General features: G+C 49.2%; 1 protein-coding gene across 1 annotated transcript in view; it reads right to left on the reverse strand.

Moving 5' to 3' along the window:
• LOC148506365 (NFATC2-interacting protein-like) overlaps positions 1-6,461 on the reverse strand; it is a 45,537-nt gene extending 39,076 nt beyond the window's left edge. The window contains exon 1 of the mRNA XM_088446906.1: positions 6,389-6,461. Coding sequence (XP_088303032.1) covers positions 6,389-6,418 — 30 coding nt within the window. The 5' untranslated portion in view covers positions 6,419-6,461. The remainder of the gene's footprint in view (positions 1-6,388) is intronic.
• Positions 6,462-17,111: the final 10,650 nt, after the last annotated feature.

A 17,111-nucleotide genomic window follows, 5' to 3' on the forward strand; every position in this document is an offset into this window, starting at 1 on the left:
CCAAATACTGAGAGACAGATCAGAGTTCTTCCATCCAGTATCATCTCCTGCATCATTGTGGAATTTGATGTCATTAATGCATAGAAGCCACAGATGGCTGCTGCCTGTCCATAACACCAGCCACACAGAGTTCTCCAAGTAGCTAAACCAGCAGAGATAAAAGTCTGGATGTTCATGGTAGAGGTTCTACTAAACCCTCACTCAGGTCAGGGGACAAGCTCTCATTCAACAATTCTAATCTAACAAGAAATGTACTATTAATGGAATTTGCCTCTGTGGGGAGCACAGTTGGTTTGATGGATAGCATTACAGCCTCACAGTACAGAGGTCTTGGTTTCTGTGTACATGTGTGGAGTTTGTATGTTCTCACCATTTTTTTAATTGGTTTCCTTCAACACTCCAAAAACATACTAGCCCAAGGAAGACCGGTACCCTGTAAACACAATTTATTTAATGTAATAATTTTTGCGGAATTTCTCAATATAACAAAAAAAAAAAAAAAAAAACTTGGCCCAGGGGTGCCGTGAAAACAATGCTGATAGTTTTCTAGAACCGTGACCCAAGAAAGTTTGGGAAACACTGATCTAGTCTATGACCGGTTCTTGTTTTAGTGGGGATGCGGGTGTCCAATTATTCTGCAGTGGCCAACAGATACCAAAGCCGTACCTAGACTTTTTGGTGCTTGGTGCCCTGTGCCTCCCTCCCCCCCATTTTTTAAATAGGGACATAAGAGTGTACCTGAAAAAGGGCCTTGGCCTCTTGGGAAAGGGCCAGGGAGGAGATAGGTGAGGCCAGGAGATACTGGGGATAAAAGAAGAGGAAGCTACAAGTGAGAATGATCATAAACAGGAAAATTGACAGGACCAAATGGTGCCCCCTGCCCTGCACCATGGCACTGGTTGCACTACCCTAGTTACGGTCCTGCCAGAGGCTGGAGCAGACCAGAGACCATAGTTATTTCACTAGGAATTTCAGGAAGTAGTAATCCAGATGCAGTACACTGGTGGTCATTACATAGGTACATAGGGATGAGGCAAAATCGAGGCTAGTCGACCTGTGGAATTGTGGCTGTAGCTTTTTCAATCTTTTACCATAACTGTTGTCAGATCTGACTAGTCCTTCTTTCCAGAGCACAAATGCTGTACTCTTTAGTGGCCACTAGGTGGTGATGCACTTGGTCAGTGCAATCTGTGCTGCAGCATGTGACAGGGCTGGATTACGGTCTGTTGGGCTGGATTACGGTCTGTGGGGGCCCCTGGGCAACAAACACGTGGGGATCCCTATTAAATGTGACAAACTGGGGGGTACGCTCATTGGGGACCCCAGTAGTGTCAGTGCCCACAGTGGCAGTGCCCCGTATGCAGTGCCCCCTATGCAATACTCCCACTAGTAGTGTCCCCTATAGTAATCCCCGCTGTATAAATGCCCCCAGTAGTATACCCCTGTAGTTGTGCCACAGTAGTAATGCCCCCAGTAGTCATGCCCCTTGTGGCAGTGGCCCCAGTAGTAATGCCCCCTGTAACCCCCCCCCCCCCCCCCCAAGTAATGCCCCCAGTAGCAAAGCAGTTTGCACAAAAAAAAAAAAAAAAAGCTAATACTTACCTCAAGCCCCGCTCCCGCATCCGCTGCCATCCACGTCCAGTCCGCTCAGCTGCTCCTCTGCACTGTGGGAGAAACGTCATTAAGTCTCTCCCATAGTGCTCACAACTTAGCTCCAGTCTCTGGCTGCCACTGCAGGTTACAATCTCAGCGGGCACCTGGCAAATGGTGCTTTTCTGCGGTGCTGGGGTTAGGTTGGCCGGAGGAGGAGGAACCGGTTCACTTTAACCCCGATGGGTGTGGGGGCCCAGGGACGACCGCCCCTGTCGCCCCCCCGTTAATCCGGCCCTGGTGCAATGTGTGACAATGCCGCTATGTGGCTGATCCAGGTTTATGTATAGTAAAAATGGAATTAAGTTCTGAATATGTCACTTTCTCACCACAGGGCAATATAGTAGAGTATGGTAAAGGTTTGGTTAGTAGATCAACCATTTTATTCCAGACACATAAAATATCCATTGGCTATATTCAGGGCCAAACATAGGATTTCTAGAGGGTGGTTTCCAAATGCTTGATTTTAAAGCAAGTGGCCAGTCAATGAAGAGGGAATAATTAGCACTTAACCAGCTTATAATATAAGTCATTGAAGTATATTGCATGTCAAAATTCTGACATATACAGGACCAGTGATCACAGTAAGCCATTAGATGCGGCAGTAGGACCATCCTGCCTGAGCTGAGTGTTTTTATTTCAGATGTGGGCACCATTCCAGAGCATGGGAGCAAGTCCAGAAGAGCAACAGAAGAACCTAGCACTGCCCTGGACATATACATATACATATACATATATATATATATACACACACACACAGACTGGCGTCCTTCTGCACTGGATAGTGATTGTAAAGCATTAATAATTGACCCTATAGATGGACAATCAGTGCAACCCCAGCAGTGCATGTTTTCCAGGCCTCCTAGTTGGTGCACAGGTGTATTCATCACTGGCAGACACATTTTAAAAGATTAACAGGTGGTGCTAAATATTTCATTTGTGGCACTGAGGGAATCTTAAAAACATGTAACTTTAGTATCATATGCTATTTCTACTGTGGTCATCAAGGCTTGAGGGGGCTTCCAGGCAATCCCCCTCCCCCCCTACATTTGTCTATAATATTACAGTTTGCTCACACATGCAGATTTTACTTTACAGGCATCTGGATTACATTAATTATGTCAGGGCCTCCCCCTACAAATTCATAGAGAGAGGATACTTCTAACTCACTTCCCCATCACTACAGGAGCCCGAGACAGCCGGCACTTCCATCTAGCATGTAATCTGGCCACCAGCTATTGACCTATAAATCTTAAAACGCATACACACTAGACGATGTGTGTTCACCGATATTGGAGGCGGCGGGGCCCAGCATTGGTAAGTGCATCCACACTTGCCGATGCCAGCAGCGACGGCCGGGGGGTGGGGCATGCTGCATTCTTCAGCATGGCATCGTTAACGACATCCCCAGATTGAGCTGCATATACAGCCGACTGGGGATATCGTTATCGACCCACGGGAGCGCCCATCATTCGTTGTTCAGTCCATACACACTGGATGACTTGAAAGTTATATCGCTGAACGATATAATTATCGCTCATCAAAATTGTCCAGTGTGTACAGGCCTTTACTGTACTATATGGAGAGCCAGCACAGCAGTTTAAATGAATCAAGTGGTATCTAAAGAAATAAGACAGTGCATTTCATATGCATGGATGTAATTAAACACCCGAGCCTGTGGGTGTCGGCCTCTGGACAAGAAGGGGCTAGTTTAGTGAGGTAGTGTTGTGGGGTGGGGTTAGGTTTGGTTAGCCTATAGGATTGGGCAGGGGGTGGGGTTAGGTTTGGTTAGCCTATAGGATTGGGTAGGGGGTGGGGTTAGGTTTGGTTAGCCTATAGGATTGGGCAGGGGGTGGGGTTAGGTTTGGTTAGCCTATAGGATTGGCAGGGGGTGGGTCAGTGCTATTTTAGAGTTGCTGCTTGGCAGCCATTTCATAGAAATGTCTCTGGTCTGCTGTTTCCCGCCCTCCCTCCCTTATTCATTGAGTTGTTTGGTGTCGGCTTTTCCTGTGGCAGGAAAGAACGGTAGCAGTCGCCATCTGTCTTTGGAGCTTGAGGTGCTCTCCCTTCCAATACATGGCTTAGGCTGATTCTACCCTACTGGGGTCAGCGGCAACCACCTAACCAGATGGGCCTCACGTTGTGTCATTGGGGTGGGAGGTGGATACCTTGGGCGTGGTGATGGGCTGGCTGCTCGCCTCCCATGTAGAAGATGGATGTGAGTATGCAGTTGGTGATCTGGCATTGTGGGGCCGTTCTTTCTGCGACACCATACTTTGTCTGTCTTTCTTTCTTCTTCTATTAGTTAGTTCAGTTATATATTAAATAGTTTAATTATACCCCTTTTCCACCTAAATTCCGGGTCTGACCCGGAGTTGGAACAAAGTTCCTATCCGGATCAGACCCGGAATTTTGCCGACGCTGACTCGGGATATTCCCGATTCAGCGCCGCTCACACCGCAGTCGGGTCTGCATAGACCCGGCTTTTGCGGAGTGAAAGTGGACGCTTGGAGATGACGTCATCTCCAAGCGCCACTGAAGCCGGACCAATCGGCCAGCTAGCAGCGCACTCCAGGTCTTCGTGACCCGGAGTGCGCTGTTCCCATAGCAGGGTTTCACGGGCTACGCCAGTGTTAAACCCTGCTAGTTACCTGGGTTGGATCGCCGGGTCACTCGACCCGGCGATCCAACCCTCTGCCCTTTTACACCAGGGAGCTGCCCGGGTTAACCCTTCAAAAACCCGGGTTTTAGCTCCGGTGTAAAAGGGGTATAAGTGAATAAATAAATAAAGCTAAGGCTTTATTATGGTAAATGATTAATATGTAATAAATAGTTCACTTGCTTTTACATATGCGTGTGATGTGTTCCTAATTCTTAGCGTCCCCTTAGACGTATCAACCTAAAAAACTATTTAGCTCTTGTGAATAAACTCAGATTTATATTTGGGTGGCAGCTGTAATACTGAGATCAAACTAATTAATTGAGGTTATGAGCACTGACCTCTTAATTATTGCGCCTGGTTTGTGTTTTTATATCAATGTGTTTAAGAGCAAGATTTTTAAAAAACAAACCACCAACTCAGTTTCCCAAACTCCACCATTGCAGTCCAGGTTTTAAGGATATCTGTGCCCGTGTACAGATTTATTAAATTGACTGAGGTACTAATTAAGTCACCTGTGCTCAAGCATAGATATTCTTAACCTGGACTGGTAGAGATTGGTAACCTCTGCACCACCTTAATACAAGCCATACTTCTATACAACACATCCTACCAGACGCCCCTATTTCCCAATAATTAGGACAGGCCCCCCAAAATCACAGCCATAGGGATATATTGCTAGAGCCATTTGTACCTTATAGCATATAACACTGCAGCTTCCAATACAACAGGGACAGGTCACCTTAATACAATATTGGACCAGTCTGATACTTGGACATCACCCAGCATACAGAGCCAGGGAGGAGGTGCCATTATATAGGAAATAAAGAACCAGGGCCAAGAACATCCCATATGTATAAAACACATACAGCAGCCACAGAACTTCCCCCACCAGCAGCTACAATGGTTATGCCAGCACCTCATGTGTTCTCCGTGCCTCTTAGATTGTAAGCTCATGTGGGCAAATCCATCTTTACCATCTGTTGTCCTTGCACATAACCTGTATCAAGATCCCTTCACTGTTAAGTGCTGTATAACAGGTCAGCACTTTATATAGAGACGTGTGTAACACAAGCTATCTAGCTATTGCACAGGTTTTCAAACTCAGGGCCTGATTCAGACCCGGTTGCAAGCGCTGAGCGCTCGCAACTGGGTCAATGGTGGCCTAGAGCGCATGCGCACGACGGAGCCGGCTCAGTCGTGCGCATGCGCGAGAACCGGATAGCGACGGGCACTCAGTCGCTCCGGGTCTCGCACCAAAAGGGGCTTGCTGTCGATGTTGAGTGACAGCACGCGGGCGGGCCTTTGGGTGGCTGCCCAGACTGAGGCGTTCCCATGAGAACGCCTACCGTTCTCATGGGAGCCAAAAGCTCTCTGGGGCTTGTGGCCACGAGACCCTACCACAAGGGTCTCGTCGCAAGCCCGATGGTCTTGACCATCGCGACCATCATCATGGCCGCTCGCTATACCTTTGGGTGGTCACCCACAGCTATGTGAGCGGCCAGGAGGCAGTTCTAAAAAAAAAAAAAATCCAACCCTGATTCAGAGCGAGCGCTCTGTCAGAGCGTCCGGCTCTGAATCAGGGCCTGAGTCCTCAGGACCCCAAACAGTGCATGTTTTTCAGGTCTCCTCACAGAATCACAAGGGAAATAATTAGCTCCACTTGTGGATCTTTTAAAATGTGTCAGTGATTAACAACTACACCTGTGCACCTGCTGTGTGACCTGGAAACCATTAACTGTGTGGGGTCCTGAGGACAGAGTTTGAGAACCACTGAGCTATTGGAATATAGCTCTCACCATCCTCTAGCTGAGACCCCTGGGAGCAGTAAGTCAGCAACAGTTCTAAATCCATAATTGCATGTACACAAGTTAGTGACTCCCTGCATATGAACATGTTACCCTAGTGGTCTCCTGCTGAAAAAAAGGATTTATTCACTGTTAAAATAATGTGACATTTATTAACTTTTAGGCAATTCCAAAAAAAAAAATATTATATATATATATATATTTTAAAGATTTTTTACTGCATCTTCTAAGCCTAAATAGAAGCACTTGCTAAATCCATTCATTTACTCACTGGTTTTCTTTTCCTTCTCCGTTTGGCCATGTCTCTGCCTGCCTCACACCTCCTGCACTGGGTCTGGCTGTGCGTACTGACTCCTTTTATAAATTATCCCTTTAGGATCGCTGTCTATGATTGGCTGGATCTAAGAGCCGCCCCTCCACTCACCGGCAGACTGGAAAACCAGGAGTGGCTAAATCCGAGCCTCATGTTTATATTATTTATTTATTACAGGTGTGTCCACATACACCGATCCTCAGATCACGGCAAATAGCCTGGTTTAGCACCAGGCGTCCCCGCAACACACTTTCACAAAATGTGCATCTTAAGCAGGGCCGGATTAAGGTCTGTGGGGGTCCCATGGCAACAAACTTGTTGGGGCCCCTATATACCACCGTTTTTTGTCACCCTAGGAACATTTATTTCTTTGTATGCACCTTAATGCCCCCAGTAGTAATACCCTCTTGCAATGCCCATTGTAGTAGTGCCCCTTATGCAATCTCCCCAGTAGCAGTGCCCCCTGTAATGGTCCCCCCTATGCAGGCCCCCTGTAGTAGTTCCCCTTATGCAGTGCCCCCAGTAGTGGTCCCCTATGTAGTGCCCCTTATATAGTGCCCACAGTAGTAGTCCCCCCTATGCAGTGCCCCTTATATAGTCCCCCCAGTAATGCTCCTCGATGCAGTGCCCCCTGTAGTAGTTCCCCTTATGCAGTGCCCCCAGTAGTGCCCCCCCTATGCAGGCCCCTTATATAGTGCCCCCAGTAATGCCCCCCTATGCAGTGCCAGTGCCCCCAGTAGTGGCCCCCTATGCAGTGCCAGTACCCCCAGTAGTGCCCCCCTATGCAGTGCCAGTGCCCCCAGAAGTGGCCCCCCTATTCAGTGCCAGTGCCCCCAGTAGTGGCTCCCTATGCAATGCTAGTGCCCCCAGTAGAGCCCCCCCTATGCAGTGCCCCAAGTGGTGGCCCCCCATGCAGTGCCAGTGCCCCCAGTAGAGGCCCCCTATGCAGTGCCCTAGGTAGTGCCCCCCCATGCAGTGCCAGTGCCCCCTTACAAGTACGTGAAAAACCCCAAAAAAACACTTACCTGAATCCCTCCGCTCCTGTCGCGACCTCTGCTATCCGCTCCTCCGGCAGGCAGTCTATGGGAGAGATGATATGAGGAGAGACGTCATGACATCTCTCCCATCACCCACAGCAGCCAATGAGAGTCTGTGTGACTCTCATTGGCTGCCAAAACAAACACAATGCCGCCGGGTGTCAGCGGCGGTGTGTTTGTAGTAACAACAAACACACCACCACCGGCACCCGGCGGCAGTGTGTTCTTTGCTTTGTGTGTGGTGTAGACCGCACTACTGCGGTCCGCACTACACTGAATTTGTGTGGGGGCCCTCTATGTGTGGGGGCCCCTGGACGACCGCCCCTATCGCCCCGCCCATAATCCGTCCCTGATCTTAAGCTGCATACACACGTAAAGATTTTCTGTCCAACCATCCAACTAGTTGATTGGTTGGAATGAAGATCTGGTACCGGATGAAGGCAAATGACAATCTGCAATTTCCTCCCAAACGCCTGAAAATGGACAAAAACTTTTGTTTAAACAAATTGTTTAGATCTAATATGTAACTTGTCTGACGACCATTTTCATCTGTTTTCTGGCATTTAGGAGCAAATTGCTGGTCATCAGTTACTCCCATACGTTACCAGATTTTCATTCCAACCAATCAACAAGTTGGATGGTTGGACAGAAAATCTTTACGTGTGTACCCAGCTTTACTTACATCACTAATGCATAGGCTTACCATACTTTCCCTTTAAACCGGAACACTCATGGATTACACAGGTTCTGTGGCTGGCTGACTTCAAGTCTGCATTACACTGGAGTGTGGGCTGTAGAGACAGGCAGGTATTTGCCTGGTACAGAGAGGTAAGGGAAGGAAGAAGAGGAACTGAGAATGTCCTATATGATGGGAAGTGGTGGCTGCCATGCAGGAACTGCTGTAAGTAGGATATAACTCTTTGTGTATAGTATAGAGACTGTTAGATGTTCACTTCATTATGGTGTTTAACACTGATTGATGCAGTCCTGTGGTATTGTCACCTGAATGCCGGTAATTATACCCGGAAAGTATACCCGGAAACCCTCCGTCAGTGGCATCCTGCAATGTACTATTCATGACCTGCCACTAGGGATGGTCATCGACCATTGATGATTCAAATCATCAATTGTTTATGGCTGATGTTGAATACTATTACCATCGATGGCAGAGAACCAATGGTTCACTGCCATCGATGGACGAGTAGGAGCCGCTATATATTTTTTTTCAGGACGGTACGGAGCTTAGGCCCGGCCCCGGCTAAGCCCTGTCCCAGTTTTTTATTGGCACGCAGCCCGCCGTTCCCCACCGCAACGGTGGCCATCGAGGGGTGGAAACTATTGTTGGTTAACCATAGATGCTTTGTGTGCCATCGATGGTAACCACCGATAGACCCATGGATGGTAACCATCAGTGGACACGCCGCCAATGGCCATCCTACCTACCACCCCTGTCACGTTTGTAAGTATAGGTTGCGACAGCCCGCGCACTGAGGGCCTGATTCAGAGCCGCTCGTAAGTGGCCGCTCGTTCGAACGAGCGATGTTCGCACATCTGCGCATGCGTATGGGGCGTAATGCGCATGCGCCAACCAGTCAGTGCGGTCGGAAATCGTGTGTCCGCAAAATAGCGAATGCCTGCTAATTTGAGTGACAGAATGAGGCGTTTGTGGGTGGTAACAGGGGAAGGTGCTTGAAAACGGGGAGTGGAGATCCGAACGCAGGCGTGCCAAACGGTCAAAATGGGCGTTTTAAGGGTGTGCATAATTAACAAAGCAGCGTCATCGGCCACGTCACTTGGTTGTCTTTTAGCCTGAACTGCTCGCATGATTGCGGTAGGAAAATGCTACCACAAGAATAGCGAGCAGTTCATACGCCTTTCGATGTACTCGATTAATCTAATAAATAGCGGAGATGGCGTATGATGCGAGCGACCAAGGGGCGTCTTTACAAAATAGCGAGCGCATGTTTCGTTCGCTCGCTCAGACATAGTGGCGTCAACAGACCGCAAAGAGCGAGCGTTCAATTTAAATAGCCAGCCCCTTTTTCTGAACGAGCGTCCGCAAATAGCGTCCGGCTCTGAATCAGGCCCTGAGATCTGTTAATATAGCTATCCGTCTATGTGTGAGTTCGTGTGATTTCCTGCGTCCCGGTCGCACCAAGAGATCTGTTGAAGCAGGCGTCCCAACTGTGACTTAACTGACCTCGCAATGCCCGTCCACAACGCTCTAATTGGAAACGGACACTCCAGGCGTCTTGATAATCGCTGCCCGGAAACGCCTACTTCACGACAGTCGCCATCAAGATGCGACACGCATGCACCCCACAGTACTTGCCACTTGGGACGCATCGAGAGGCGCAGGAACACACCATGTTTTCTGATTCAGACGCATGCGCAGTCAGTTCAAAATCGGGAGATGCCCCCAATTTTACAGATGTTTCCGACCCAGAATGATCCCGATAGTGTACTAATGACTTATCATAGGGAAAATTAGGAACTATTCTTCAGCTGCTCTGTTAGATCTGCTCCGCTGGTACTTTCTGTTATCAGGGATGACCAGGCCGCCAGGAGACTGATACAATGTAGCCAAAGCAACTGCAAACTTGTATCACTCACCACTGTGAGCAGCCGTACTATGCAGTGTATGGGAGAGAGGGCCACAAGGATAACACTCCCTGGGGGGTGATTCACGTGAAACGCTGAACGAAGATTTCCGATATTGCGCATGTGCAGAATAGTTGCTACGTGTTCAGACGCAGAGCGGCAGCAGACTGTGAGTGTATTGGGGAGGGTGGCAACGGTTGATTGGGGGGGGGAGGGAAGCGGGCAGGATCTCCGTCGGGAGATAGAGATCTCCCGGCTGTGATGGCCGGCCTGCATGACCCAATTATCACTTAGGGGTCTATTTACTAAGCAGTGTTAGGAGTGTTGTAGTGACTCAGGAGGAGATGTATCAAACCTGGGAGAGAGATAAAGTGGTCAGAGAAAAACTACCAGCCAATCAACAGCATCGGATCATCTGTGTAATCCTTGGCTGACTGAGGGGTCTATTTACTAAGCAGTGTTAGGAGACAGAGTGAAAAGTGATAAGGTGCCAGCCAATCAGCTCCCAACTGTCATCTCACAGGCTGTGTTTGAATAATGACAGTTGGGAGCTGATTGGCTGGCACCTTATCACTTTTCACTCTGTCTCCTAACACTGCTTAGTAAATAGACCCCTCAGTCAGCCAAGGATTACACAGATGATCCGATGCTGCTGATTGGCTGGTAGTTTTTCTCTGACCACTTTATACCTCTCTCAGGTTTGATACATCTCCTCCTGAGTCACTACAACAAATGTAATTATCACTTCCAGCCAGATTCCGGCACTATGACACATTCCTGTGTTATTGTCCTTCTTGCCTATAGTAACGCTTCACTCTTTTCATTGTTTGATACATCTTCCCCATAATTGTATCTGCATGACTGGGCTGGCACCAGAAATTGTGGGGCATAGTACAATTGAAGCATGCAGTGCCCCCCACCATCCCAGAGATGTGGCATGGAGACTTGGCACCTTAATAAAGGACATGATACCATCCCCCACATATAATGTGCGGCACATGCTTCTCAGACCTCCCTACATTCCCCTTACATGCCCCCCAGACCTCCCTACACTCCCCTTACATGCCCCCCAGACCTCCCTACACTCCCCTTACATGCCCCCCAGAACTCCCTACCCTCCGCTTACATGCCCCCCAGACCTCCCTACACTCCCCTTACATGTCCCCCAGACCTCCCTACACTCCCCTTACATGCCCCCCAGACCTCCCTACAGTCTGCTTACATGCCCCCCAGACCTCCCTACACTCCGCTTACATGCCCCCCAGACCTCCCTACATTTCCCTTACATGCCCCTCCAGACCTCCCTGCATTCCCCTTACATGCCCCCCAGACCTCCTTACACTCCGCTTACATGCCCCCCAGACCTCCCTACATTTCCCTTACATGTCCCCCAGACCTCCCTACACTCCCCTTACATGCCCCCAGACCTCCCTACACTCCGCTTACATGCCCCCCAGACCTCCCTACATTTCCCTTACATGCCCCCCAGACCTCCCTGCATTCCCCTTACATGCCCCCCAGACCTCCCTACACTCTCCTTACATGTCCCCCAGACCTCCCTACACTCCCCTTACATGCCCCCCAGACCTCCCTACACTCCCCTTACATGCCCCCCAGACCTCCCTACACTCCGCTTACATGCCCCCCAGACCTCCCTACATTTCTCTTACATGCCCCCCAGACCTCCCTACATTCCCCTTACATGCCCCCCAGACCTCCCTACACTCCCCTTACATGCCCCCCAGACCTCCCTACACTCCGCTTACATGCCCCCCAGACCTCCCTACCTTTCCCTTACATGCCCCCCAGACCTCCCTACATTCCCCTTACATGCCCCCCAGACCTCCCTACACTCCCCTTACATGCCCCCCAGACCTCCCTACACTCCGCTTACATGCCCCCCAGACCTCCCTACACTCCCCTTACATGCCCCCCAGACCTCCCTACACTCCACTTACATGCCCCCCAGACCTCCCTACATTTCCCTTACATGCCCCCAGACCTCCCTACATTTCCCTTACATGCCCCCCAGACCTCCCTACATTCCCCTTACATGCCCCCCAGACCTCCCTACACTCCCCTTACGCCCCCCAGACCTCCCTACACTCCGCTTACATGCCCCCCCGACCTCCCTACACTCCACTTACATGTCCCCCAGACCTCCCTACACTCCCCTTACATGCCCCCCAGACCTCCCTACACTCTGCTTACATGCCCCCCAGACCTCCCTACACTCCGCTTACATGCCCCCCAGACCTCCCTACATTTCCCTTACATGCCCCTCCAGACCTCCCTGCATTCCCCTTACATGCCCCCCAGACCTCCCTACACTCCGCTTACATGCCCCCCAGACCTCCCTACATTTCCCTTACATGTCCCCCAGACCTCCCTACACTCCCCTTACATGTCCCCCAGACCTCCCTACACTCCCCTTACATGCCCCCCAGAGCTCCCTACATTCCCCTTACATGCCCCCCAGATCTCCCTACACTCCCCTTAGACATATAGTACTTGAGTACTTTCCCGTCATGTCCAGGAGACTCCCAAAGCTCGTGAAGATGTCCCAGACATGTATTCCATGGCCATATGTACTGCACTGATACTTGCTAAATAGGCTTACCCAGTCAGAGGCAGTTATTTTCCGACGGCAATGGTTGCCACTGGCGATAGCGATGGTATGGCTGGCAGAAATGCTTTAAATGCAAAAAAAAAAAAAAATTTATTTAAGGTAGAATTTTGTTCATCTGCCGTCCTGAGGGTCACTTGTGAGGTGTTGGGGCCTCCGTTCGTCAACAACACTTCTGCTCAGCACTGGTTCTGCCTATCACATCCAGCAGTGGAGGCTGGGAGGGCATGAGGGGGGGATGCATTAAGAAAGTGAGTGATGGGAGCAGATTGGATGGGGGGGGGGGGTAAAATGGGAGACCTAAAAGCAAAGTGGGAGAAATACTCCATATTTAAATTCCTATTTATCATTTAATATTTGTGTTTTCGGGGATACCCGCAAATATTAAGTATCACCCTTATGTATGAAAGAGGGACCCTATTTTGCGGTCCCTCTATTTCCGCCAGTAGCCGCACCCTCCTTAGGTCTCTACGGGGGATACTGTCAGAGTTACCAAGCTCCGGAGTATGAAGCATTCCAGAGTTTGGTCCCGGCAGCTAACGCCTTCGTCATCTGAAAGCGAGACCGCCTGTCAGTCTCCCGCTTGCCACTGTGCAAAAATAATTTGCTTTAAAAACCATCACATAAAATATAACTTTTATTATTATTACCCGTTATTTATATAGTGCACACATATTCCGCAGCTCTATACAGAGAACATTTCAGTCATTCACATCAGTCCCTGCTGCATTTGAGCTTACAATCTACATTCCCTATCTCCATGCACACAGACATTAGGGTTAGAGTTGTTCTTTTTTTTGTCAGAAAGCAATTTACCTACCCGAATGCATCTGGGGTGTGGGAGGAAAGACACCTAAACATGTGGAGAACATACAAACTCCACGCATATATTGTGTTGGTCAGGAATTTAACTTTTTCTTCAGGGATATGAGGCAGTGATGCTAGCCACAATGCCAACTCTGCTGTTCTACATTCTCACATCCTGCTGGGCACCGTATATGAATACTAAGAGCTAAAGTATTGCTTTTCAAAGCCAAAGTGTCTTTGGCGGTTTTGTATGCTTAATTTAAAGGTGCAGTAATCTTAAACGTATGTTTTGTATTTACTATAATCGCCCCTTAAGATTCGGTGGCCGAAACTGCCGAAGTCTCGCCGCTTGGGTCTTTCACCTCTAAACGTGGCACGTCCCACGGATCACCTGTGACCTGTTTTGAAGGTAAATAGGCCTCTGGTACCTAAGCCTTCCAGATGTCTCATGTGTCTTTCTCCATAAAGATATTAATATTTTGCTTGTGGGTTTAGAAGAGGAATTGGTCCTTTTGATTTCCTGTACATTGTTCTCCAGACAGAAGAGAAATGACATTACCTGCATTATTATTAGTCTCAGCCTGAGAAGCACTCAGCCGGGGGCTCCGGTCTGCATCGCCTTGGATCGGGCTCCAAAGTCCACCATGGTGTCTACAGCTTTCCCCCTAATCCTCATCTTGTTCATGAAGACATTGAGAGGTAAGAGAACCGTTGGTGGATGTGAGTAACCATCATTGCCGGATTAACAACAGGGCAGATGGGGCGGTCGCCCACTGGCCCCCACATGTGTGGGAGCCCCTACACATAGCAATATCCCCGGCATAGAGGGCACTATGGCATAATGTGAACGGGGGGCACTGCAGTGTGTTCAACACAGTTGTGGTGCTGGGAGTATTTACACACTTTTTAAGAACATGACCAGTATATCATGTTATCAATTTATTGGTAGGGGCCCCCACATATTAGTTGCCCTGGGCCCCTCACAAACCTTAATCCAGCCCTGGTGACCATTGTAATGAGAAGACTTTTGCCCGAGTTCTCTCTCCCTTTGTCTCTGTGTATGTTCCGCCTTGAAAACTTTTACTGACATTTCTATAAAAAACAAATTTACATCTAATGGTGTTACTGGTATATAAAAAGTTTTACGGAACTGAAAGTACAGTAGAAGATGTATTTACTTACAGAGGAGGGCTTGGAGATTGTAAGTAAGGGGTACACAATCCCAAGATAAATGGTCCTTGGCTTCTGTTAGTATTTGCGGTCGGTATTTTGATCAAGAGAAAATTTTAAACAATTTTTTTCCCCAAAATTGGCATTAGGGCTTCTTATAGGGTCCAGAGAGGGAGATCCGTATTCCTGGTGACTAATGGGCCTGAATTATCTCTGTCCCCCAGGCTCTCCTGACCAGCTGGTCTGGCAGTCCGGCGCGGTCACCGTGGAGCGTAAATGCTCCGTGAAACTGAATTGCACCTTCTCCAAGTCTCTTCTCCTGCAGAAACCGTCACTCACGTGGGTTAAGCGGTACCGGAATGGGGAAGAGGTGCGAGTCTACCCACCTGACAAGGACTCGGACCAGGATCACTTCCATGTGGACGCGGAGGGGTTCCAGAACCTCCTGGATGCCGGGATACTAATGACAGATCTGAGAAGACAGGACTCGGGGCTGTACATGTGCTGTATCACTACTCTGCAGGGCACCATGACCAAGGAGTGCGGAGAAGGCACTTACCTCACCATCCAAGGTAACCCGAACTGAAGGCCAACTGGTGTTTGGTAGAAGGTTCCCGATCACTGCAATAACTCGCTGGCCATAATTGCAGCCATTTCATACATAATAGTGTTTTATCTCTAATACACCTATAATGCCCTGGCTTGTGTAAGGTACCCAGCAGGGGCCAAGCCACTTGTACAGGGGGAACAAAGTTGTTTTCATGAGTTTATTTTTTTTTTTCTGGGTGGGCGTGGCCACACCCACAGTATTTAGCCACACCTCCCCCATCACCACTCCCCGTATATGATCTCATGGAGGGGAGTTATGTCATCAGATCAGATGTGAAGTAATAATGTACCTCTGTTGTAATCTATGGATGTTAGAAGTCACCGTGTATTCCATGGCCAGCACTCTGCATGGAAATTATTATTTTAATTGACAGTATAATGTACATTGTGCATAGAAAAACAAGTAATAATTGCTCAACGTGGTATGTGGGTAGAGCTTCATACTCTGGGGGGAGATGTATCAAGCCTTGGAGAGAGATAAAGTGGCGTAGTTGCCCATAGCAACCAATCGGCTTCTAATTGTCATTTCATAGACTGTGCTAGATCAATGACCGTTAGGAGCTGATTGGTGGCTTTGGACAACTTCTTCACTTTATCCCTCCACAAGGATTAATACATTTCCCCCTCTGTCTTATCAGCCCAGACAGCCCCGTAACAAGGCTTCAGTACGCCCTATGCGCTGCCACCCCAGAGTGCATGCCATCTTAAGGCTGCGCCCTCAAAGGGTGAGTTGGCGGATGCGCCATGATGACTGGGACTGGAGTACCGCATCACTAGCAGCCGAAGCGCTACGACTAGCTGTACAGGTCTCAGGGCCTACTTACCAACTCTCTCGTAATGGCGGGGGAGGCTTCTAGAAATCAGGTGGTGCTCCTGGCCACCTGAAGGCTCCTGGTCCAGTCACCACCCACAAACCCCCCCACCCCGTAGCCGTTCACTTACCGAGTGAAAGTGGGCGAGGAGTGACTGTTCATCGTAGTCCCCTGCTTTACAATTCCGCCCTTGCTTAGCTGGTCGGACGGGGCCACAATGATTCGATCGCACCGCACCGGCCCATCCCGCCCTCTTCCAGACAGTTGGCGGGTATGCTCCAGGGTGTGTGGCCGGAGCATCTGGCGGACGCTTTGGCCGGCACTGCCGGGCACCCTGCTAGCCAGATGCAGGAGCTGAGGGCCTGCCCTGTGCGATGGTCACCGCCCGCACCACCCTTCCCTGCGGCCCTAAGGTCAGGGGGTGTATGCATCAAGCACTTTTTACTTCAAATCAGGTAGAAACTGCAATTTCCATATGATTTAAATATATCTGGCTTGTACAGTAGGTAGGAGATGTCGCAGCATCGCCCTCAACAGGCTAATTACCCCGTCTGGCCACAGTAGATGGCAGTAGAGACCCATTGGGAATATCTGTAATCGTCAGAAGGTCACAGCTACATAAATGACAATGAGAAGAGAAACTGACAATCTCTGCTCAGATCTCAGGGCAACTAGTCTGTACCAGTCAGTCAGAAAAGCAGATCTATCGTAAACATTCTTTTCAATACGGGACAGAACGGGTTTAAAATATACATGTACAGAATGTAATAATTTGGGGTAAAGGTTGGTAATGCTGCATTATTTAGACTCTCTGCACTGTTGCTGGGAGCAACAGCTGTACTGTCCACCTCGTCGTCAGCTCTGGTCCCCTCTCTTATACTCTCTCTGTCCCCCCATCAGGTGTGTAGCGTTAATGGCAGTGTGTAAATGGCTTATTAGACAATGCCGCATTTTGTGTGGGGGAAATGGGTTCGGTGTGGGACATTAAAATGCGTATAATCGGCTGCCAGTAGGTTCCA

Source organism: Taudactylus pleione, unplaced genomic scaffold (genome assembly GCF_031769625.1).
Source record: "Taudactylus pleione unplaced genomic scaffold, aTauple2 ptg000407l, whole genome shotgun sequence".
In the NCBI taxonomy this organism is placed as follows: domain Eukaryota; kingdom Metazoa; phylum Chordata; class Amphibia; order Anura; family Myobatrachidae; genus Taudactylus; species Taudactylus pleione.